Source organism: Heteronotia binoei, chromosome 7 (assembly GCF_032191835.1).
Source record: "Heteronotia binoei isolate CCM8104 ecotype False Entrance Well chromosome 7, APGP_CSIRO_Hbin_v1, whole genome shotgun sequence".
NCBI classification, from domain to species: domain Eukaryota; kingdom Metazoa; phylum Chordata; class Lepidosauria; order Squamata; family Gekkonidae; genus Heteronotia; species Heteronotia binoei.
Genome location: NC_083229.1, coordinates 80,038,746 through 80,064,819, shown reverse-complemented (window position 1 = coordinate 80,064,819; position 26,074 = coordinate 80,038,746). Strand labels below are relative to the sequence as shown.

The 26,074-nt window shown below is 37.6% G+C and overlaps 1 protein-coding gene across 1 annotated transcript in view; it reads left to right on the top strand.

The window, feature by feature from the left end:
* The window catches only part of LAMA3 (laminin subunit alpha 3), a 163,950-nt gene that overhangs the window by 124,549 nt on the left and 13,327 nt on the right, over positions 1-26,074 (top strand). Inside the window, exons 44-64 of the mRNA XM_060243900.1 lie at positions 766-816; positions 1,169-1,320; positions 1,926-2,036; positions 2,442-2,553; positions 3,439-3,606; positions 4,876-5,072; positions 6,785-6,901; positions 7,224-7,378; positions 7,672-7,813; positions 9,387-9,486; positions 11,204-11,320; positions 11,619-11,798; positions 14,554-14,696; positions 16,706-16,879; positions 18,240-18,391; positions 18,488-18,650; positions 19,078-19,211; positions 21,353-21,503; positions 22,018-22,137; positions 24,749-24,882; positions 25,570-25,690. Of these exons, the coding sequence (XP_060099883.1) occupies positions 766-816; positions 1,169-1,320; positions 1,926-2,036; positions 2,442-2,553; positions 3,439-3,606; positions 4,876-5,072; positions 6,785-6,901; positions 7,224-7,378; positions 7,672-7,813; positions 9,387-9,486; positions 11,204-11,320; positions 11,619-11,798; positions 14,554-14,696; positions 16,706-16,879; positions 18,240-18,391; positions 18,488-18,650; positions 19,078-19,211; positions 21,353-21,503; positions 22,018-22,137; positions 24,749-24,882; positions 25,570-25,690 (2,894 nt within the window). The remainder of the gene's footprint in view (positions 1-765; positions 817-1,168; positions 1,321-1,925; positions 2,037-2,441; positions 2,554-3,438; positions 3,607-4,875; positions 5,073-6,784; positions 6,902-7,223; positions 7,379-7,671; positions 7,814-9,386; positions 9,487-11,203; positions 11,321-11,618; positions 11,799-14,553; positions 14,697-16,705; positions 16,880-18,239; positions 18,392-18,487; positions 18,651-19,077; positions 19,212-21,352; positions 21,504-22,017; positions 22,138-24,748; positions 24,883-25,569; positions 25,691-26,074) is intronic.

Below are 26,074 nucleotides of genomic sequence, written 5' to 3'. Positions count from 1 at the left end.
TTCTGATTACTATGCAGGCTATAAGGAAAATCATATTTAATTGGCCCTTTACTTAAACATGTCATAAAATATATCCAAGTGGTATTTTTGAGTGTAAAGATCAATGAGTAAAAGTGCTAGGCTAAATCCCCAGTGATGTTAGCTTCAATCTAAATGTTACATTTACTTAGCTGAATAATTTCTTTTAAAATCACTTAATTCTTTTTAAAGCAACATTCCACTGGAAAGATGAAGTCAGATGGCCATGGTACTGGATTTAGATGTTCCATGTAGTTTAGGCTTAATTCTCTTTAAGTATTGTAATTAAGTATTGTAATTAAAATCCTTAATAAGGACTAGATGCTGATTTTCAACATGGGAATATGTTCTACACCATGGAACCTGAGAATGTCAGTTTGGGAGACACTACATCATGGCTGCTTTCTGCCATTCAGCATCAGAAATCTGAAATCATTTGGCAAGCACCCACTCTACTATCTTTGTTCCTATAAAAATGGTATTTTACCCAAGGAGAATGAGCCCAAGAAAAACCTCTAAATTTAGAAAGCATGAATAAGCCATCTGATGTCAGGTTATTACTGATTTTTGACAGTCTGAGGTTGTCTCTAGCCATCATATGCAAGGGATTAAGAGCCATTTGCAGAATGTAGAGAGCACCCACTATTCATGGCATCAACTTTTTAATGACCATTTCACAATCTCTTAATTTGTTAGCCGTGTTACATTATATAGTTATGATCTGACTGTTTTCTTTTTAATTTCCAGAATGCATAAGTCAAGAACCAAAAGATGTAGAACGTCATGAAGACTGTGATTGTAAGTCATAATCCTTGACTAGTTTAGATTACTGCTTATAATATTTCATTTATTCATCATTTTGAAGGCCAAGAGTATTTGTTTCAGTGTCAACTTATTTTTTAAAAGTTGGTTTACAAAGTACTTAAGGAAAAGCCAAACAAATAAAAACCCTACTTTGTAAAAAAGACTGGATATACATGTACAATGGAGGTCTGTGGGATTTGGGTGGACAAATTTGTCTTGTCTTTGTCTTGCATATAGCAGTACAGTGTTTTGAGTGGTGTTCTTTTAGTGTCACATTAAGGTGTTCTATATGTTGTTGTTTGCACATAGTAAAAATTGGCAATTTACACTGTCTTTTTCCATTCAGCTTGCGATAGCTGTGTAATTACTTTGCTGAAAGATTTGAGTAAAATGGGCGATGAGCTCCATCTGATTAAGTCGCAGATGCAGAGTCTTAACATGAATGTCCATGCACTGGAGCAGATGAAGAATCTGCAAAACCATGCCAAGGACCTAAAGGTGACATGAAAATCTCTCTCTCTCTCTGTGGCGGCAGGGAATGGGATAAAGAAACAGGAAGTGACTACTCCCAAGGTCCCCACATAGGACTGACAACATAAAAGTGTCTTTTATATAGGGTACTAATCACAAACAGAAGGAGGTGTTCCTTTCCATTGTGAAAGAAAGTCAGGAAGGGAGCTGAGTACCTGGAGCAACCATCTTTAATTTATTACAGGAAAAGGGAGAGTTCAGTGCTTTTCTTCTGTGTGCTTGCTTTATTGTTCGAACATTAATACGAATGAGGCATACACATGAAAAGAAATATGTCTGCCCCAGTTGTGTCTAGTTTATTTCTTAGGTTGTTGCTTAATAGCACCATAAGATGTTTTAAAATATTTTAACTGTATTTACTGTTTGAAGTTTTAAACTGTTTAATAATTGTATTTATTGTTTGATGTTTTGAACTGACTGTTAGCTGCCCTGAGTCCGCTTGCGGAGAGGGCAGGATATACATTGAAGGTAATAATAATAGTTTAGCCCAATAAAAATATGTAGCTCCAGTTTCATACTAAATTTTGATTTATCTAAGATCAGTCATCTGTCCTGTTTGCCTTTATTTTTAGGCTCAGTTGAACAACTATCGTTCCATTATTAAGACTCAGGGCACAAAAGTGGATGAACTGGAAACGGACTTGATTGACCTTAATCAAAACATTAATGCTTTGAGAGAAAAGGTAGGCTGTTCAAATATTATCTAATTCTGTATGTTATACATGTTGCAGTGTTTGAAATTGTCATGGGCATTGACACTTATTAGTAAATTCTGAGATTTTAAGATAGTTAGTGGAAAATTTCAGAAAACTTTAAATTCCACTGATAGTTAAAAATAACAACGTGCCTTCTTTAGGATGTCTTTCCAACTGAGTCCATGGAAGTGGAATCTGTGGACAAGGCGTGACCTGTGATGCATTTTCATTCTAAAATCTTAATTAATACATGTCAAATTCACAGTGTTTCTCAGATCTACCATAATGTATACATTTATATATTATTTTGATTAACTGGCAATTGCAAATACTGTTTTAATCAAATACGTCTCTTGTTTTTTAACTTAGGGGTTTTTTGGTCTTTTTTATTAGGCTGAAATGAATTACAGAAAAGCAGAAGCACTGTTTAATAATTTTAGAAAGACCAACCAAAGGGGAAAAGACTTGATTTCAAAGATACAAAGTGTTGTCACCAATGTTAATGGTAAGAACAGCTTCTGCTCCTACTTGATCATATCCTGTTTTGTAGAAATAATTTCAGGTTCTTTCATTTTCTACAGAAATTTGACATACTATTCTTTTCTCTGCTGCATTTTTTGTTAATTTTTAATTTATTACATTTTTATCCCACCTGTTCTCCAATGGCTCAGGATGGCATATGTAGGTTTTCCCTTCTTTTTTATCATCTGAACAACTCTGTAAGAGGTAAATTAGGCTGAAAGAATTACTGGTCCAAGGTAATCTAGCAAATTTCATAACAAGCAAGGATTTGAACCTGGGTCTCAGGCCCTGTCTGATTCATCACATTCTCCTTCATAACCTAGTAATTGATAAGATAGTCTTATCAATGTTTTCTTCAGTTTTGACAGCTGTGAGTGTACATAGTATGCTTCCTTCGGGATTTTTAATGAAAATGGGATGTCTCTGACAGTTTTTCTACTCCCCAAACTTGTATCTAATTGCTTTGTCTGTGTATATTGCCCTCATAATTCTGTGAGTAGGTGCATCTTACCAGCACTGCCAGAAACAGAGTGAAAATGTGGCTATATAGCAATGAAGAAAACTATAGGGTAGAAAATGCATAACTGGGAATGCCATTTGGGTAGCATTGCTTTGGAAAGAATAACATATGTATAACTCTGGTGATGGTGAACTTATACATCAGCAGGATAAGAGAAGAGAAAAGGCAACCATATAATTCTATGAAATAAGAGGTCAAAGCAGAGTGAACTCAAGATTGGTGCAGAAGTGTTGCAGGATGAGTGATTGGTACTTTCTTGAATTTGTGTTGAATGATTTAAAAGGGCACACTGCTCTGAAAAAAATATATAGCTAAGTGTTTAATTTGAATGAGTTTTTTGTGTTATAGTTCTCCTGGAACAGATAGCTGGCATTTCTGCAGAAGGAAATTCTTTGCCTGTAGGAGATGCTGCCAAAGACCTGGCTCGAGCTCAGCAAATGGTCACAGAGATGCAAAACCGCCATTTTGGTCAAGAGCAGCTAGAAGCAGAAAAGGAGAAGAGAAAAGCTGAGAATTGTAAGAGCTTAATGATTGTTTGCTGTTTCATGAAAACCTTGGAGAAGGAAATGTTTTGTATTTTGCTTCCACGGGACGGATAAGGAACATTATAACCTTATTTGGAGAAACCAATAGGGGCAATAGAGGTGTTTTATGTATTAATGTAGAACTGGAGGTGGAAATTGCAGCATTAAGACAATGCAAGGAAACTTGTAGCATGCCAGACATTCTCAAGCCAGTATAAGAGAATGAGAGAAACAGAACAGAAATACAAATAGTAGAGTGGTCAAAGCAAACAAGAGCTTTCAAATTAAGAAGCTTTATGGATTCTAGTGCTATGGATTCTGAGGTTTAAACTAAAGAGGAGACTAATGTGAATTGTCTGTCTTTGACTGGTGTTTATGCTGTTTATTACCATTGAAGAAGGAATGTGAACATTCCTGGGTTTTTTTGGCCACTCTGTGACATAGAGTGTTGGACTGGATGGGCCATTGGCCTGATCCAACAAAGCTTCTCTTATGTTTTTAAACATTAAAGAGATGTAGAAGGAATGTTGCAAGAGTCTGGAGGCCTGTCTGTGGAATTGAAGGTGTATGGAGAATTCTTTTCTCTAGCAGTGGGGAGAGTGGTGGTAGCAATCCAACAGGGAAGAGAGCAGCAGGCTTACAGTGGGTAGGAAGGGAGTCTAATGCCTCCTCAGATCTGCTGCTGAGAGCACTTCAGGCTGCCCTGTTATGGGGTCAGTCCTGAACTTCAGATATACACTCCCTCTCCTGAAAACTACAGTGGTATGGTCCATTCTCTCTTCTCAGCACACTGCCAGCTCATCATCGTCTAATTCTGCTGCAAGTATAGAGGAGATGTAAAAGCTCATCCATATGTGATGCTGGCAAGCCTAAAAGATTCTCTGTTCTGTAACTTTGCCTGCGATTAAAGTTTTATTTAAACTGTGCTACAGCTTGTGCAAAGCAGCTATATGTGTTTAGTTGGCATATCAGAGATCTATAGCCATTATGAACATTATGCTGTTGGGCAAATCAAATATGCATAAGTTCTATGCACAGATTCCAGCATCATTTAAATAAGACCCTGAGCTTTTTCAGAGTCACACTGGGAAGCTCTTTTGCTTTATCAGCCACAGGTTTAATTAAAGCCTAAGACTATTCACCAGAGAGAGCTAAAACTGTGTGGAAGCTCTTCTTTCTACAGCAGTAATGCTCATAGAACAATAGAGTGCTTTCTTATTTTGTTATTCAATACTAAAATCTGCCTTTTCTAATTGAATAGTGCTGGATCGTATAAGAAATGAACTACAAAAACATCAGGAGAAAAACCAAGGGTTAATTAAAATGATAAGGGATTCATTAAATGGTTATGAAGCCAAACTCAATGACCTCCGTGAATCTTTGAAGGAAGCAAAAGAGAAAACCAAACTGGCTGAAAATTTGAATGGAGAGAATAAAGTCCTCTTGGAAGATATTAAGGTAATACTGTGTTGTTGTTTTTAATTTTTTCCTTAGCTTAATGGATGAAGAATAGGCCAACTTCCTTTTACAAAGAAACTGGTAAAATAAAATACAACTGTTCTAATACATTGACAACTGTTGTTTTGCATTATCCCTTAAAAGAGGTTTGTAGTAGTCCAATGAGACTAGCAATAAAGATATTCCTGTTTTTTTACCACTTTATTTCTTAGACATTTGACATGAGAGTTCAGTTTCTCTGGACAAAGCCAGATAAGCTATAATTTATTCAAACAGCATGCCCAGACCCATTTCCTTTATTCTGAAAATACCAGGGGTGCCTCTGTCATGTATAGACATGTACAAAATTGTTCCATCCTGTTCTGTTTTTCATTTTGTGCTGAACATTTTTTTGCTGCAAGAATCTTCCTATAAAGCATTAAACTGTTTTGGAAGCAACAAGTTGCTTCACTTTAGAGAAATAATATTCCAGTGATTCTGGGGAAAATTTGACTTGAATTCTGTGGCCATCCTCCTGTTGATTGCAGCACAGTGGCTTTGTAAAGGATAATATCACATGGGGGAAAGGAGGATTCCATTCAGCATTGTAGGTAAATACTGTTGTTTAGCAGGAAACATCTCATAGCTTAACCTTTCAACTCTTACAGCGGCATCTTATGTACAGTTACTCAGTCTGAGATCAAAGGAAATGGAGTAACTCTGCATAGAATTGCAGTGTTAAACGTTTTAGAAGTCCTGCTGTTCTTTCTTTCCTCCTTGTTCCTTTCTTAAGGGAGATTTGCACATTACATATACTCCTGTGCTTATTTTCCCCAAATGTTTTAACTGACTGTGGCTGTGCAAGTGAAGAAATGTGTGGGATACAGGGGCTATTTAACTCTTATTCACAGTGTAGTCCAGTTCAACACCTGCCCTAAGGATAACTTTCTTTGTTTTTACCTTAGAACTTAAAACCAACCTACCCAAAATCATAACAGAAAGGGAAATTTGATCTGACCTATGAATTCCTGTGTTCAGTTGTCTCCAAGTGGGACGGTCTAGTTGCCTGCTTTATAACAGCAATACAAAGAAGATTGATGAGAAACAATATACTGAGGAGCTTTTATATTTGATGCAGAGTTTGAAGTCACGTATTCCAGCTGTAGGCTTAGATAGTTTGAGACTGGAAGGATTACCTTCTTCCAAATCTTGTGATTTCCCTTTACCACTCTCAGATTGGAAGTCAGTTACAGAATCATAGAATCATAAAGTTGGAAGGGATCCCCAGGGTCACCTAGGTCAATCACTTGCACAATGCAGGAAACTCACAAATACCTCCCCCTAAATTCACAGGATCCTCATTGCTGTCAGATGGCCATCTAGCCTCTGTTTAAAAACCTCCCAAGAAGAACTGTTTACCTCTATATGCTCCTCCTAAACCACTGAAAATGGGAATTCAAAAGTAAGCTCAAATTGTACTTACTTCCAGAAAACCAGAGTTGACTTAGGATCAGCCTGCCTTGGGGCCAGTGCAACTTCATAATTAAAGATGTTTGATCTTCTCTTGAGTGGAATAGGCAGCTGAAGCCAGTCTTCAGCTTGCTACACAAAATACATTAACTGCACCTCTGAATAACATAACTGCCTTTTCTGAATAACTGCACCTCTGAATGACAAAACTCTGCCTTTTCTGCTTTAAAAAAATTGCAATATTTGCTTCCTTTTTTTGTTAGAAACGGACTGAAGAGATGACTATTCAACAGAACAATATCTTGGATCATCTGAGTTCTGCTGAAGCAGCTTTGTCTGAAACAAACAGTGTATTTGTATTACTGCAGAAGAGTAAGGAGGTATTGAAGGAGTAACACTTTAATTCTGTGGAGAGAAAAAATAAAGAATGTAATTGTGATGAATTTTTTTTAAAAAATCTCAATAAATGTCTGTACTTTGTAGAAAGCAATAAGCTGCCTGCAAAATACAAGTTATATAAATTTCATCTTTGCCTAAACCTCTGTTGCTTAATCCCCCATGCCATGCTTGAAAGCACACAATCATCAGGATTTGCATGAAGAGCTAAGGCGCACAAAAGAAAAGTGTGCCTTTTATTTCTTGTTGTTTTATAATATGTGTGTGTGTGGCAGCAGAAATAACTATTTTCCCCTCAAACCTTAGGAATATGAAAATTTAGAGGCCCAATTTGATGGTGCAAGAAAAGATCTGTTGGAAAAGCTGAGGAGTCTTTCTTTAGCTGGCAGCAAGACACCTCTTGTGATGAGGGCTGAAAAGCATGCCAACTCTTTACAAGACCTGGCAAGACAGCTGGATGAGTATGTTTTCATCTCTATGGATTAATAGTTTAAGAATAAGAATCATCTTGCCAAAATGTGCATAGCATGTTATTTCACCTGTATTAAATGTAAACTACAAAAAACCAAACATGGTCTATGAGGAGTGCCTCTTAATTTGAGTTCTCAGTGTAACAAAAGTTCATGGTGCTGGAGTGTCCATATCAACAAATGTCTCCGTACTAAAATATTATGTGCCAGACCACTCATGTTATGTAACATACATTTTCTTAATGGGCATCTGTGTATTTGCTTTGTCTATGGTCTTCTCACAGGCTCAAGAAAAATGCAAGTAATGATGATCTGGTGAGATGTGCTGTGGAAGCTGCTTCTGCCTATGAGAATATTATCAATGCCATCAAGGCAGCAGAGGCAGCCGCAAACAGAGCAGCCAGTGCTGCGGATTCAGCGCTAGCTGTAAGCATATTATAAAATGACTTCATAAAGGCTACTTTATTTTTCAGCCACTGGATTTCTGAAAAATAAGTGTCATGCTGGTTGAACTTGTGCTTTCTTAGGAATAAGATGGCCAAGTGGGATCTAATAACTCTTACTGGGAATATAGGGGGCTTTTCATTCACAGTTTTAACATTTTGAATTCCTTGAAATGTTGCTGCTGCATGAATGTTGCATGCTACCTTTTTTGTAGTTTAAAACAGGGTCCCCAACCACTGGGCCGTGGGGCAGTACTGGTCCGTGACCTGCTAGCAACTGAGTCGCAGAGCAAGGCCAAGTCACCACACCACCTCCCTGAGACCTGGGTGGATGAAAGAGGCAGCGCAGCCTCGGGCGGGGGTCTTTAAATGGGAGGCTGAGGCAGATTGGCCTTCTGCTGCCTGGCTACCTAGCAGGGTGGTTGCAGAAACAGCCCGTCTCCCTCCCCACTATTTAAAGATCCCCATGGGGGGCAGGGATGGAGCATGACGGGGGGGGGCAGCCTGGGGTGGCAAAATACCCAGCACTGGTACGTGGAAAACCCGCTGGTCCGTGGAAAAATTGTTTTCCATGAAACCGGTCCCTGATGCCAAAAAGATTGGGAGCCACTGTTTTAAAAGCACTGTCTAATGCCTGCAACAGAGCTGCCCAAGTATGCAGGCTAACCAAGGAGAAACCCCTAATTCTGCATTCAAAAAAGCCACTTACATTTATTCAGCTGCTTGTGATGAAAAACCACTTTCAGATGCCCAGAGATCTCACTTCATTATTACCTTACTTACTGTAGGGCTGAGACCCTGGGCTTAGAACCTGTTACAAGTGCCCCTAAATTGGCATGTACTCGTAATGATGTGTCTTTGAAGCAAATGGAGGTTGCGTACAGTAGCAGACTATTGTGAATTACATTCAGTGCAAACAGAAATCAATTGGAAAAAAATGAAACCTCCCTGATGGCAAAGTGCAACTGATTTTCTATGCCACTAAGCTCTACCTATTCCTAATTTAATTCAGAAATCACAGGCTATGGTTTGTTTGTGATGTGGTCAAGACATAGTCTCATGTGTTTTATGTTTTTCCTCCTTCCATCGTCTTCCTTCCCTTTTGCAGCATGGCAAGACTGAAGACAAATCTTCAGCTAACTCCAGTTAATTGTGACATGCACACATGAGCACATTTCTTTCCCATTAACTGGGATTACAGATTAAATCACAGTTTAATCCTGGTTAAGAATCCCATCAACTAGAAAATAAACTAACTTCAGATTATTAAGAAGCCTGTGTTTGGATATCACAGCTATTAAGAGTTAACTGAAGACTTTGGACTTTCATCTTGATATGCAGCATGGGGAGTGAGGAGTGCTGTAGCCCAACAGTTAACAAGGTTTGTGGCCATCATAAATTTCCCCATCATAAATTGTTCATGACATTCTCTGCTTTTCTTGCAAAGTGGTAAACTACTATTCCCCCTTCTTTATAGTACTATGGGTTATCAATTTAAGATTTTTAAAAAGTTATTTCTATTTCTTATTGACACCTTTACAATTCTTCATTACCAGACAATGGACAAAAATGATCTAGCAGGGAAGGCCAGGAGACTGAAGACTGACAGCGGCAATCTGTTAGATCGAGCACAGAAGGCTCAAAAGAAATTAGAAGGTATCTTGAAAAATAAATAATCTGAGGAATGAGAAAAGCTTTGCAAGATTTTGGTACTGCTGTTCCTTATTGGGAGCCAATTTATACAGCTTTTCTGAGGTTTTGCCATTTTAGTTTCTTGGTGAAAGCCATTAGTTTAAAATTGACTGAAGAAAAAGTTGACTAAGGCTGCAATCCTATGTACATTTACTTGAGAGTAAGTCTCACTGAATGCAGTCGGATTTGCTTCTAAATATACACATTTAGGATTGTGCTGCAAGTCACTATACTGAACAAAAGACTGGTTTCAAAAGGGTTCTTTGAAAGTTGAAACCATCCCATTAAATTGTTGAAGTGGATTCTGCAATTTATAGACACAAGGAATGCAGGATAATCCCTACTCTACCCCTGGAACACTTTCCTATCCTTGGAATCTTTATTCCTGGGGTCAAGGGATGTGTGTGTACTAAGAGCCATGTGGGTGGAAAGGGGATGAAATTGTGCCTGTTTCTTCTGTGAGCAGAACTCTACTCTTGTAAAAGTCTGAAAGGATGATTTTGTTTCCTTCTCCCTCCCCACTGTAGCCCCCCAGCTGGCATAGCTATTAGTACAGGGGCTCTGGAGGGAAGGGAGGGAAAACCCCCACACTGTCTGTACTTTCCTTTGACAGTTTTGAATCCAAACTTTGGTCTGGTTCATAGTGACCCTAGAAAATTTTAATCAGAGTTTAGAAAAAGTTGTAGTTACAGTTTGGAATATGAGGGGGGAAAGAAAACAATCCCCCAAACATTAAGTAGCAGAAAGATTCCATCTTTTAATGTGGCATTTATCTGTGTATGCAGTGTACATGATAGCTGCTTAGGATTTTATTATTAGAGCTTACATCAAAAGGGAGGAGATGTGATCGGACTCTAGAACACTGACTACAGCATATGAAGCTCCACCATACAGTGACAGCTCACGTTATGTAAGGTACTGGCCACCAAGAGATGCTATACAACAAGCATTCAAATGTCCCCAGTGCTGCTTAATCCTCAGATAGCTGCTGTATTTGCTAAAAGTAGTCTGGAGCTTTTCTGGAAGTTTATTTGTACCCTTTATCTACTCACCACACTCTGACCCTGTGAAAAACTGCTTTCAAGTAGTAGAACATTTGGTTTTCAGCATGGAAGTATGGATTTCCTGAGTATACCTAAGGTTCTTCCAAAGCCTAAGGAAGAGGTGGCCAAACTTGCTTAATGTAAGAGCCACATAAAATACATGTTAGATGTTTGAGAGCCACAAGACAGGAAGGAAGATGGGGAAGAGATGGAAAGAAAACAATTTTAACTTTAAATACATTCTCCACGCTGCCAGCTGGCTTGACTTGAAGTGATTTAAAGAGACAAGGGCTGTGGGGGCTTCGAGAGCCAGACAACATGAGTGAAAGAGCAGCATGTGGCTCCTGAGCCGCACTTTGGCCATCCCTGGCCTAAGGGAAATGGGAGAAGGGCACATTAAATTAATGGAGTTTCATTAGAGCAGAATATGTCTTTAAGATTCACCTTCCTTTGCTTAGCAAAGAAACCCTCGAGAGTAAAGTAGAAAGAGGTTGCAGGTGGCCATGTTGGTTCAAAGTAAGAGCCAAAGCTACATAATACCATTTTTAAAAGACCAACCCAAATTACATAAAACAAAATTGAAATACAGTTTATATTTACCAGGCTAACTCATTCCAGATTTTAAAAATTTTGTACAGGAATCAATCCAGTACTTAAAGAAGTAAACAGCAGAGTTGGGGATGCTCAACACAGGAAAAATTCCATACAGGGAGAGCTTACAATGTTCCAAAATGACCTTCAGAGGATAAACAGAGGTAAGTTACTTAATTTTTACCACTCCGTATTTTTGTCTGCGTTTATTACATGTTTTTCCCAAGATAATTTTGTCTCTTTCTTTAAAAAATTTAGTAGAAATTAGAGACATTGGAGGGAAACCGATTGGCATTAGGTTTGGGTGAGATTTCTAGAGCCATTTAGAGGACCACTTTGGGAAACAGTGTCTGTTGAAAAGGATGTGAGCCAAACAATATATCAGGCAAATATTGCTTTTTATTACATGTTAAGATAGGAGTATTAACTCATTAATCTGTGTGTCTCTTTGTCTTCTGTTAGACGATATAGACAGCATGATTACAAATGCAAACAACGTTGTCCAAAATGCCAAAGATGTTACTGCCAATGTACTACAAGAACTGGAACCAATTAAAACAGATGTTGAAAATATAAAAAATACATATGAAAGCATGCATAATGCTGACTTCAACGCAGCTTTGGTAGAGGCAAACAATTCAGGTACATAATTTGCTTACTCTATTCTTTTCTGAATTGCAGATATGGAATCTATCATAGCACTTACAGTTTCTCTGTGGAAAACAAAAAATACAAGATTTTGTTGTGTTACTAATTTTTCAAAGGATAGAGGCAACCTGTTAACAACGAGCCCTTTAATTCATAAAATGGAGATTACTGTGAAAAAATGGCTTACATATAAATTATCGTGGCTGGGTAGGACTGCTGCCCTTAAGATGTTGCCCATATTTCTGTTTTTATTCTCAGCATTACCACAGTTCATATTGAAAAGATTTGGTCTGTGTTCCTCAAAATGTTTGAGTAGTAAGAAACCAAATGGTTGTGTCCTTCTTGAATCCAGTCAGGGAAGCATTAATTAATAACTGGGACCGATTTCTCACTCACCCTATGCCGCTCTGAAGTTCCTCTTTTCTGTGTGACGTTCTTCCAATTTCCCATTATCTGCCCGGGGGCTTCAGCCTACATCGCCATTTTTGCATGGCAAAGAGAAACTGTTTAGCAGTTTCTCTTTGATGCACAAAAATGGCAACACAGGCTAAAGCCCTGGGGCAGATAGTGGGAAATCGGAAGGACGCTGCACTAAAAAGAGGAACGTCAGAGCAGCGTAGGGTGAGTGCAAAATCAGTCTGGGTTTAAAGAATTTCCTCTGAAACCTTGAATGTATGTTAAGGGGTTGTAGAAGATGCTAAAATTTGGGAACTTTTATCAGTGGCTGCAAACAGGTCTCTGAAGACGTTGATATCCAAGAAAAAGGAAGTTTTATGGCCTATAATGAGCTGTAAAAGAGAATTGCACCAGTTAAAATCCCTTTATTTCAGTATTTTCAGTTGAGGCATTGTCAAAAGATTCAGAGGGGGGGAGGAACCCTCACACAGCAGCTGTTGTTATTGTTACTAAAGGCCCAGCTGCTAACTTATAATAATAAACAATAAAATGTTACGTAGGTTTTTTTTGGTCAGGGTGTTACCAGGTCGCAGGTATACCACATAAAAGACAAAACTTATAGAAAAATATATAAACTTTATTTACAAGATAAAAGGGAAGGGGAAACACAAAATGGGCTGATAAAAACCAATAAAACAAACATACTGTGTACAAAGGAATACTTAAACAAAACCTCAAGGCAATTTTTTCCTATCTCCCCGGACTGTGTAGTAGTTAGCTAATTCCTTAGTCTAATACTCACTGACACTTTTCTGCTGTCAGGCCCACAACACCAGAGAGACGTCTTCCAAAGTCCCATCCTCATTTACCTGGTTGTGCTGTTACCTTCTCTTAGATCTCCTGGAGAAGACTTCTGGCTTGGAAAAGTAGAAGCTCCTCCTTTAGTGGGCACCTAGTATGATTTTATCCAGGCTGGCTGATTGTCAGCCAATCGCTGACAAGATCTAATTTACAAGCTGTCTTATAGCCTTGACTCTAGATTCTAACCTGTCAAGGCTGGATCTAAACAATCTATGTCATTTGTAGGCTGACTTCACAGGTGCATCCAGTTTGTCTCCATTTGGGACTACTTAAGTGCCTATTAGCTTTGACACACTGTTGGTGCAAATCCTGAAATACTTATAAGACATATAGACACTGAGTACACAAACACTTAGGTGTGTCTCAGTTTCTTGATAGGCATGAAAAAGAACAACTAATATGTTTAAATCATTGAATCAAAATAATTTTGATTTGTGAAGGGTGATCTAAGAACCTGTTTGCTAAGATGTATTTATGTTTTCAACAGAGTGATAAAAAAGATTGGACTGCAAAGTATTTACATAGGGTAGACTAAAATTAAGCTGATTTGGGGCAGACTGTTCAATTAGAAAATTAGGAAAGAGCATTCCAGAAGGAAGCAAAAGGATTGCTTAATATAGGGATTAGAAAAAATGGTTTGAAAATGTTTTATCAATGGCATTTTGACACCAGTGAGATTGGCTAAAACTTCAGGTGAATCAGAGTCATGCTGAAAGTGTGATTAAATCCTGACATTGTTCCACTTACGATGATCTTGCACATTTGGTACAAACATTCTGGAACATAGTTATAAAAGAATAGCGGTTATTCTTATTTTTTATTTAATGTTGAGGATTTATATTTTGGCTGAATCCCTGTCCAGAATATGAAAGCATCAGAGAATCCTGTTATAGCAATTGGTCATTGCAGCCAGGATGACTTTAGCTCAGAAGCAGCAGTTGACTCCCTCATTAGGCAGGGATAAGTCTGGTACATGTGGTACATGCAAAATATAAGACTACACAACCTATAAATACACATGGGCACAAAAATCTTTTGTCAGTTTCAAAATTTGTATATATTTGGTCACCATTTGCTAAATACTGGATTTGTCACAATGTATTTTGTGAAGTACCCTAAAGGATATTAGAGTGAGTTTAGAGGTTGAAAAGTTTTTGCTCCAATGAATCATTACAGTTTACAAAATATGTTAAAAATAATTTCCTGCATTAGCTTTTTAAACAAAACTTAAAGTTTAACAAAGATGGCTTGAGTTGTGTTTCTCCCCATTTCCAGTTTACCTCTTTCAAATGTATAATTTTGTTGTCATTGTCTTTAGCCATTTTTATCATAATCTATAAAGTCAGACATTTAGGAGATTAGAATCATAGAAAGATGTAGCTCTTTGTAGGACTGCTCTGTAAATGTGTGATTCCTTTATGCAGATTATGTTACTTGTATTTGACATTTTCTTAACCATATCCTCACTCTCTTGTTTTAATTTTACAAACAGTAACAAATTTAACAAACATCCTCCCGGATCTATTTGACAAGATTACAAGCATCAACGAACAATTTATGCCAATAGGTAACATATCTGAGAATCTAAACCGCATCAGAGAGCTCATCCAACAAGCTAGAGATGCGGCAAACAAGGTGTGTCTGTGGCAGAATCTTTCAGGGCTTTTCCTTCTAATCATTTGTTGTCATATCTTCACTCAAGAATGTTACTTCAAGATATTATTTAATATTTACATGAAACCTCTGAGAGAGATCATCTGGTCAACTATGCCATCAATATGTGGCTGACACTCAGTTCTGTTTCTCTCTAACAGCTGAGTTTGGTGGGTGTGTGAGCTCCTGAAACAATGCCTGCAAATGGTAATGGGATGGATGTGGGCATATAAAGTGAAGACTAGGACTAGAGTGGGGTGCTGTTTGTTGATGATAAAGCCTCTCAAGGATTGAGGAATCATCCTTTCCTATTGGGGTTTGTGCTCTTCCTGGAGAAGTAGCTCTATAGTTTGGAGGTGCTGCTGAATTCTGGTCTATAATTGGAGCCCCAGTCTCTTATTATACGTAGTATCATGTATGGCTGATATGTTGACTGTGACCACTCCTCAAAAAGTGTGATCTAGCCTCTCTGATCCATACTTCGGTCACATCATATTACTATTATGGGTTTTATGTGGGGCTGCTTTTGAAAATCATACAAAAATCTCAGATGATCCAAAATGCAGCAGCCAAAAGTCAGAGATAGATCATTATCACACTGTACTGGAAAATTGGCTGAACATTTGTTTCTGTATGGAATTCCGACTGCTAATTTTACCCTCAATACCCTAAACAGCTTACCTGAAAAACTTCATCCTCCCATACTGTCTCGCATAAGATCCCCTTCCCAGTCCCTGCTCTCTTTGCCCCTTTCCCTGGCAGACATTATAACCAGACCCAGGGCCTTTTCATTGGCAGTGCCTCACTTTTAGAAAGTTCTCCCCTCAAGACTCACCCAGTGAGTCTGCCCATTAATCATAAGGCCAAAGTATTTCTCTGTATCAGGCTTTTAATTGAACAGTTCAGTATTTTTAGTGGGTTTCTGTGGCCTACTATTTTATGGACACCTTTTAAAGCTGTTTTTATGCCTCTATTGAGCTCTTAGTTTGTTATATGCGTTGTCTTAATTGTGATAACATTGTTTTAATGACCTTTTGTTTTTACTTGGTAAACTGTCCTCGGAAACGCAACATATAAAAATACAGAAATAAGGCCATTCCCTTCACTGAATAAATAATAAATTCATTCCCTTCACTGAATTATCTTATAGTCTATTTAGTGAAAGCTGTATGTAAAAGAATAAGCATTTATTCTTTTATTTATGTGTACAGAGGGCAGTTTCACCAAAGATGGCTTAATGCAGTAAAGTTAAGCTGCTTGTGGAAGGGCATAAGTATAGTCAGCAGGGGAGTTGTACTGTTTGGTACACTAGTTCATTCTTTTGAACTGGGCTGCCTGTGCAGCTTCTACTAACCTATTCTTTGCTATTTTCATCTAACAAAACTGATCTCAGGAAAAATGGAATTTGAAAAGAGCAGAAGTGTTAGCTGTCACAAAGAGAGCTTTAGAATGTGCAAACAATACCCAGCAGTTATTGCTCTTAACAACCTCATCACATTTTCTAGAACTCTTGACATGCATCTACCATTACAGAGCACCATGATTTCTTCATATTGAAGAAAACTGTTGCAAAGAGAGTTTAAAGTTCTAATGTTGTTTCCTGTGTTTCACATACTATCCTAAGCAGACATAACTTTCATTGTCCATTGCTCTGTGTGTGCATATACACACATATATGTATACAGGTATAACAGGGTATAACTCTGCTTGGGATGTTACTGTTAATGTTCACTGAGTTGGTAAGAACCTTTATGTGAGTACTTTGCCATCTTCCTTTGCTTTCTACAGATTTCAGCTCTCCCTAAAAGGTAGGATCCCAGAATAGCATTATACATATTTACTTGAGAGTAAGCTCTACTGAATTTAGTGGGTTTTGCTTCCAAGTAAACATGCATAGGATTGCAAGGTATGTTATAGCCATGCATACCTACAGATATAAGTGAAAACTATAGTGGTTTTAATCAATTGTATATCATATACATTCTGAATAGGTTGCTATTCCCATGAGGTTCAATGGCAGTGCTGGTGTTGAAGTTCGACCACCAAGCGTTCTTGAGGACCTGAAAGGCTATACTTCCCTTTCTTTTTTTCTTCAAAGACCTACTTCAAGATTGGATACCCCACGGACTTCCAATATGTTTGTTATGTACCTGGGTAACAAAGATGTAGGTATTCTTTTGATGTCCCCATCCTTTGAATTATTTGAATATATGAAGATACCTTTTAGTGAGTGAGACCATCGATCCATTCAGCTCAATGTAATCTACTTTGACTGTCAGCAGCTTAACAGAGCTGGACAAAAGAAGGCCTTTCCCAACATTGGAAGCTCTATGGAAGACATAGCATGCTGTACTGCTAGCTCCTTCATGCAATATATTTACCTTCAACTTGGGAAGTGGGTTGTTAATGTGTTTCTAATGAGTGCTAAGTGGCAGTTGAGGCAGAGGTGTCCAAAGCAGGATGTCTAGTAGTTAACTTGCCATTTAGTATAGCCACCTGCCCTGCAATGGCTACTGTTAGCCAAACATCACCAAAACCTCAATACAGTATAGGCTGGCATATGTGGAAGCCTGAGGAATTTAAAGCAACTTAAGATGTAAACAAAGCTATCAGTTGTTAATTAGAAGGAAGGGTCATCGCTGATATCCTGCTTTTAATTCCTATTACAGTGACACACCAAGACCAAAATGGCTTTGAAAATAACTTGGTTTGCATGTTCCTTTAAGTCACAGTACATTGATTAAAGTTTACAGCTCTACTGTGAAAAAGGCTCTAAACAAAACATTTAACAAATGCAGGCACATAAAATACATTTAAGGGAAAAACAAAGGAATACTTTTAAAAAACATTTTTTAAAAATTCCTTATGACTTCACATGTGTTTGTGGTTTGTGTTTATGTTTGCCTGTTCTGTCTCCTGTCTACAATATGATCTGAAAGTAGACTAGCTGTTGCATATTTAAATACATGTCTTAATGTTCTGTTGCCTACTATTTAGTTCTGGGTAACAAATGTGAAGTGACAGGAAATAAAATGTATTGGTTCCTTATATAATCAGGTATTGCAGAACTTAAGCAAGTCTAGACTTCCAAATTAAATTCATTTAGTGATTATAACTACTGCCTAAGGAAACTTGAGCACGGTGGTTGTGTAGGGGATGTTAAAACTTTATCAAAAATAAAAGAGTCTCAGAAAACTTTGAATCACAATCCCTCTAAGTTGCTTAGGTCTTTTGTCATGTCAGTCCTAAAACTAGTTTAAACTTATAATGCAAAATTAATAATCTTTCAGAAATTGAAGATACTATACAAAATATTTTCCTAGGAGACATTAAAGTCCCCTGAAATAATTATAGGGTATATTTCTGGATTTGCCAATGACTAAGATCTGTTTCTCTTATGAGTGTAATGAATGAAATGCAGCACAGGTGTTTTTTGTTCCACAAGCAGTTGCTATGTTAAGTTTATTACTGCACTGAAAAAGTTAAATATGTGAAGGAAACTCATTAATTAACTTGCATTTGTAGAGTTCCAAGGACTATATAGGCATGGCTGTTCGGCGCAGCCGTCTTATTTGTGCCTATAGTTTAGGTGGCAATGAAGCTGAAATCGAAGTACCCGAACCAGTGTATCAGAGTGAGACCAAGGATGCCATTTTGGATCATGTGAAATTTGAGAGGTATAGGACTCCATATGCCTTACTTATTTAACTGTACTGTCTTCTTTAGAGATGTTTCATTTTTACATTACATTCTTCTTTCCTCTTTCATTTTAGAATCTATCAGTATGCAAAGCTGAATTACATTAAAGGGGCAACCTCCTCTTCATCCTCAAGCCTCGGCCCTTTTAATAGCAACAGTGGAAGTAGTCACACCCTCCTCGACCTGGATCCTGACAATGTGGTCTTCTATGTGGGAGGATACCCAGAAGACTTTATAGTAATGCTTTCTAATTTACAGAGATGTTACACTTAATTTTTAAAAACTGGTATTCCTGATTCTTTGTTTCTTATAACTTGGCAACATCGTCTCATAATTAGAGCCAGGAGAGGGTGTGTCATTTGCATTAAACAGTAAATGAAATACTGTTGCATTCCAACATTAAATGAAATTATGCAGCAGAATCCTGAAATTTGATTTAAATGTATAAATTATGGTAGAAATCCTCTACTGATTTGGCATTATTTGTCCTGCATCAGCTAGCCACAGAGAGAATCAGCATCTGTGTAGGCCGATACCTTGTCTGTGGCAGGACCTAGGGGGAGGGAATTACTCTTGTGCTGCTGCAGTTATCTACACAGGAATTTGCAGCTTTACTGATAGATAGAGGGATGCAGCTGATGGAAAACTGTTTTTATCCTTGCAGCCTCCTAGCACCCTAGTCTTCCCTCGTTATGAAGGCTGCATCGAATTAGATAGTTTAAACGAGAGAGTAATCAGCCTATACAACTTCAAGAGGATTTTTAATCTAAATACAACAGAAGTGCAACCATGCAGAAGGTAAAAACAGAATACATTTGTGTATGTACTGTAAGGGCACACCTGGAGTTTCACAATACTTAATATAGTATGTCAAGGATAGTTTGACATTGTTTTTCCTTACCTCAGGGCTCTTCTGCATTTTTAAAATCAGTTCTGACCCCATCCTGCTTCAGTTTATCCCCTGATTACAGCACTCATTTTTGTGCCTTCACTTCATATCTGTTTTGTTTGTTTCCCCTCAGGTATTTTCTGTTTCTTTTGAGACCACTTTTCTCTCAGTCTTTTTCTGGAAGCTGATTTCGAGTTGCCTTTTTCCTTGCATGTAATGTTTCTGTTGGTTTTATGTGTCCCACAGGCTCCCATGCACCTCCAGCCAATTTTTCAATGATTGAACACTCATAATTGTCAAACCACTCAATCCCCTTCCCTATTCCCTGAAGAAAAATGGTTTCATTTTTTAAATGGAACTTAGATAGGGAGCCCCATGGTGCAGAATGGTAAGCTGCAGTACTGCAGTTCAAGTTCTGCTCATGACCTGAGTTTGATCCCGGCAGAAGCTGGGTTTAGATGGCTGCCTCAAGGTTGACTCAGCCTTCCATCCTTCTGAGGTCAGTAAAATGAGTACCCAGCTTGCTGGGGATAAAGTGCAGGTGATTGGGAAAGGCAGTGTCAAACCACACCATAATCAAAAGTCTGCCAAGAAAACATTGGCTCAGTAAAAAGTTTTACTATACATTGTTAGCCAGTATATCACAGTGTTTGTTTTTTGTATTGCCTGTAACAATAGGTCAACCAGGTTCTCGGAATTCACTGCTTATTTTTAATGTAAATCTCTAGTTGCTTTCCTTGTGGAAATATGCCTTTTCTATTGTATCTGCAAAGGAAAAGGCTGGAGTATTAGTGCTTTTTAAAAATGAAAGCTGGGAATTCAGAAAACTTGCTTGACCTATCATTACAGCAACATACAGAGATATTTATATTTTAGTGCTTTTTTTTAAAAAACATAGTCATTATATTTATATATTGATATAAGCATGTGCAAAAAATAAAAAGAAGTGGTGTGACAACCAATGATGAGGTGATAGCACCCTCACTCGAAAATGCTGATTATTTAAGACACATGTAGAAGACAATGAACTGACTCCAGAACTGTAAAAGTGCAGTGGGAGGGCATATCCACAGAAGAACAGTGCCCAAACTAATTATAATGCTTATAGATAGACTCTTATGAAAATCGGGAATAAGTCAAGAAAAGAGTTCTGTTTTCTGTTATATTGTAGCACTCTCCATATAGAACAGAGCTGGAAGAAAGGGTACAGTATTTAAACTTCGATTTACAAGCTAATCTGAGTTCAACAAGCTTTAAAATTAGTTTTGCTAAATTCATGTTAGACGTTATCCAAGCCATTTATTATTAGGATTTTAAGAAGGCTTCCCAATATTTATGCACCTGGCATATTATAAAATGGTCTTTACTCTTTGGCAGAGTGATAAAAAGGACCAACTAACTTCAGGATAAGAGTGCTCACTAGAAGGGAGTTCAGAACATTCATCTCACTATGAAGTAACAGAAGAGAATCACCTCCAAGTGAAGGCCGCCATCTGAAGCTGAAACAAAAAGGAGTGTTGAGGCAACTTGATGACTCACAAATTTATTGTGGCATAATATTTTGTGGACTAGAGCCCACTTCATCATATGTATAAAATATGTTGTAAATTGTCACCTTATGCTTCTGATGAAGTGAGTTCCAGTTTATGCTACAATAAATCTGCTGATCTTTGAGATACCACAAGTCTCTTTATTTTTTGCTGAAATGGGATTCCACTCTGGAATCCATTTAAATATAATTACTGCAAAGCACACCTGAGGCCTGGCCTGTTCATTTGGACATGTGGACTCTTGAGTGTGTTGTTGAATGAATGTGAAAAGTGTCTAGGCATATGATGAAGCAGTTGTGCTGTTGTTCCATTGCATATTTTAATCCTGGTAGTATATTTTGGGTTGATATTGCATTAGAATTATCTTAGTGTTTTATTTATGTAATGTGTTGCCACTTGGATGGCCTCAGACTGGAAAATTAATTCATTTACTTTATTGATATCTTGAGTGTGCCTGTAGATGGTAAGTTAATGTCATTTGTCACATATCCTTATCACAGATACGCAGAGCAGTCAGCTAAGACTTATTTTGAAGGCACAGGTTATGCGCATGTTACACCTTTGCCAAGTACTCCTTCATCAAGTGTTCGATATGAGCAAACTATTCAAACAACTGCGGATGAAGGATTGGTATTTTTTGCAGAAAACCAGGTAATTTATTTGCATGGCAATGTGAAAAGGTGACATTAAGTAATGAATGATTGTCAAGGGCTACTGCAAATGAACATCATATTTAGAAGCATTTGTTAAGCGTATGCCCTGACCTGGATAAACAGACCAGCCTGATTTGGCTGTGGTTAGTATTGAGATGGGTGACCACCAAAGAAATCTGGAGTTGTGACACAGAGGCTGGCGATGACAAAACCACCTCTAAATATCTCTTGCCTTGAAAACCTCATCAGGTTCCAGTAAGTTATCTGTAATTTGATAGGAAGGAAGGAAGGAAGGAAGGAAGGAAGGAAGGAAGGAAGGAAGGAAGGAAGGAAGGAAGGAAGGAAGGAAGGAAGGAAGGAAGGAAGGAAGGAAGGAAACAGAGTATGTTCATTTGCGTAAAAAAATTAAACCTGAAGTTCTCAGAACTGCTGTGCAGAACATGGGCAAATGTGCACAGTTCAAATAGTGGTGTGTCAAACATATTTCAAAAGGCATTCTTTCTTTCTTACAGGATGAATTCCTTAGTTTAAGGATTGAAAAGGGTCATCTCGTAATCAGGTACAAAGTTGGTTCACAGCCTCCAAAAGAAAGAAGATCTGGAGAGATTGTAAATAATGGAATGGATCAACCAGTAAGTTTTTTTTAAAAAAATCATATAATATAATGTATTTTATAAATGATGCAAACCTCCAGATAACGTTTCCACTCACAAAAAATGTATAGTCTTCTACCATTTAGTGTCTGCGGTTAGAAAAATAAGTTTATTACCATTATCTTTACTTGTGGTAAGTATTTGGAACATTATTTATTTATGTAGTACATTTTCATCCTGCCCAGGGTGGTGTGCATCAGACCCATTTCCTCTATTTCGCTGTCTTCATAAAACATAACTTAAAGCCCAGTTGTACACAAAAAAATTCACACAGAGAATTGGAAACTCTGGCTCATGGCCAGTATATTTATGGTGAGGAAGACTTGCTCAGACTCTGCAGTGGGTTCTTGAAAAGGGGCAGCTAAAGCCTTTTGTTTTGCCAAAAATTCTCAATTATTTTCTTCCTTTTCTTTCCTACTGTACATATTATAGGTTGATTTTTTAAACATTATTTTTGATTTTTTTCTGTGTCGCTGAAGTTATAATTGACCTGTAGTTTCCTTATTGTTTGAACTTTTCCCACCGTTTTTATTATTAGAGAAGCTGTTTTGATTTGCTGCTGCTTTTACTTGGCAAGTAATACATTTGCTGCTGTATAGTAGTTTATTTGAAGCTGTTTCTTCATTGTGTCATTAGTATGTGCTTTGAGTAAGAGTGCTGCAAGCCTGGCTGGCCATTTTTAAGTGAAGAATGTGTATTATAAAGAATTTCATTTGCATTTTACTTGTATACATGTTTTATTGATGTCTTTTTGTGCTAATTCATTTTTAGTTATCTTGACTGACTTCTGATTTTAAAAAACCAAATTTTATTTTAACTTTTAATGGGGGTACAGAGAGCAACCCCCCCTGGGAAATAGGGTAAAGGAGAAAAATATACATTAATAGTGCAATCCTAAAGAGAGTTACACCAGTCTAAGCTATTTATTTTAATGGGCTTAGACTGGAGTAAGTCTCTTTAGGATTGTACTGTAAGTAAGTTTTCTTGTAATTACCCGAATACCCAATGTATGGACAATTTTACAGATATCAAGAATATTTCTTAACTGATGTATAAATATGTAAAAAGAATGTATAGGAAATAGCTCAACAAATACATGTAACATGAAATATTAGCATATTAACATGAGAGTATTTATATATATAAGAGTATTAACATATTTGGAGTACTGTGTACAATTCTGGTCAAAACAACTCAAAAAAGATATTATATTTTTGTATTTAATAGGCTTATATTCCGCCTCTTCCTGTAAACGGGCTTAAGGCAGATCACAACATATTAAAAATAACAATAAAAACCCACATATCAAAGTTAAAACACCAATTTAAAATTAACAGTAAAAACAATAAATAAAAGCACCACCGGCAGACAGGGCACAGCGTATCAATAACCAGTTGTAGGTCCATCTTAAACAATGGTAATAACAATAGGATAATATAATAGTAATAATAATAAATTTATTCTTGTATCCCGCCCTCCCCCGCCAAAGGCGGGATAGCATTGGGTAAAGTCCAGAAAAGGACAACTAGAATTATTAAAGGGTTGGAACACTTTCCCTATGAAGAAAGGTTAAAACACTTGGGTCTCTTTAGCTTGGAGAAATGTTGACTGAGGGGTGACATTATAGAGGTTTACAAGGTTATGCATGGGACAGAGAAGGTAGAGAAATAAGTCCTTTTCTCCCTTAATACAAGAACTCATGGCACTCAATGAAATTGCTGAGCAGTCAGGTTAGAACAGATAAAAGGCAGTACTTTTTCATCCAAAGGGTGATTAATACATGGAATTCACTGCCACAGGAGGTGATGGCAGCTACAAGCATAGCCAGCTTCAAGAGGGGATTGGATAAACATATGGAGCAGAGATCCATCAGTGGCTGTTAGCCACAGGGTATTGTTGGAACTCTCTGTCTGGGGCAGTGATGCTCTGTATTCTTGGTGCTTGGGGGGCGGGCACAGTGGAAGGGCTTCTAGTGTCCTGGCCCCTCTGATGGACCTCCTGATGGCACCTGAGTTTTTTTGGCCACTGTGTGACACAGAGTTTCGGACTGGATGGGCCATTGACCTGATCCAACATGGCTTCTCTTACGTTCTTGTGTGTGCATGTGTGTAATGATATATGTATAATATAACATGTTTACTTAAAGGTCTAATACAGCTGTTTATTAAAGCCTCTATAGTCTATAATATTCTCATGCTTTCTAGTTTATTCTACTATATGATATAAGTAACCTCATAAGGACCAGTATAAAGTGTTCATGCTAAAATTTATTATATTAAAGAAAAACATTTAGAACTAATATCAATAATATTTTATGTTTATCATACAGTATCTCCAGTTTTTCAGTTTTCAATTCAAATCTCCAGTTTTTCAATTTACCTTTCGATCTTTGGTTAATGTAATTTGTCACTTTTGCCATGATTGCATATTCTTACATCTTATCTATCCAGTTCTCCAGAGTTGGGAAGCTCTAAATTTTCCATTCAGTAGCAAGTATTACTCTTGCTGCAGTTAGCATGTATCTGAGTAGTTCATGCATTGTTTTATCCATGTTCATTGGTAGAATTTAAATCTCTTTTTTCTTTTACAGATTGGTATAGTTATTGTTCAGCAAAAGATTGTCCTGGTTTTAAAGTCTGCATCACCTTTAGAAATAGATGACGTAGCTTTATTTCGTTTTGATTCATATTACTTGGGAGGAATCCCTACATCTCTAAGAGAACAGTGAGTTATGATGGTCTTAAGAGCAAGAGCTAAATTTCTAGGAGAGTGTGTTATGTAGGTAGATGAGGCCCACACAACTGGTGACCCACCAAGCTGTTGGGGGATCGATATGTCTGCTGGCAAAAGCAACATTGTCAGTCATACTGAAGAACACAGTGCTGCTGTAATGGAGAACTGGACCAGAATAACAAGATGGTAGAGACCCCACTGTAAGAGATAAAAGAGAATGGCAAGATGCATGAGATCCCTCTTTTGAGAAGAGTTCTGGACTCTTAGAGTCCCATATCTTAATACTGTGATTTCTTTTGGTTTGCTAGACATAGTTTGGTTGCTGTGGGCAGCTGCTTGACACTGTGGTCAAAGCGGTGCAGTAGCTAGCTGGGGAGGCTGCATTTTCATAGGGTTATTTTTTTTAGTGTATGTGCCGGTTTAAGTATTACATTCCCAAAAAATAACTTTCACTGCAAAGCACTTGCCAAAAGAGGAAAGATTGCTGCCTGTCACACTGCAGAATCTTGGATTGTGTGTGTATGTTAATGGGAAATATCATGTTGTTGGAAATATATACCAGGATGGAATTTATAATATCACAATCTTCAGGAGTTAGATTTCAAAAATTATTTAATCAAAAGAAGTGCAAAAATTTAAAAATAGTCAAAACTTGCATTTTTTTATTTCTGGAAACAGCTTCAATATATCAACCCCTCCATTTCGTGGATGCATGATGAATTGGAGAACCTCTTTTGATGCTTCCCCTACTTTCTCTGATACTCTTGGTGTCAGCAGGAAGTGTTCTGATGATTGGAAGGTAATATACACACCATAACACTTTTAAATACTGGACACTAGGCATGTACACAGCTTTTTGTTGGTGACATCTGTGCACAGAAATGTCAGTGAAGAATGATGATGTATGGCATGAACATGAGTTGTATGAATGGTGTAGCTGTCAAGCATATATTCATTCTCTCCGCTCACATCCCATCTCTTATCCCTTGCTATGCCTGGGAATGGAAATTTAAAGGCAGCATGAAAACCAAAAACAGGGTGAAGCAGCAGACACTGTATCACTGCCATGCTAATGGCTAGAACATACTTTGTCTTTTTGGATATGAGAGTCCAAGAAAATTTCATTCAGATTGGTTAAACTTTTAGGGTTAACAAACAGGGTGTATTCAGGTTGGATTTAGAT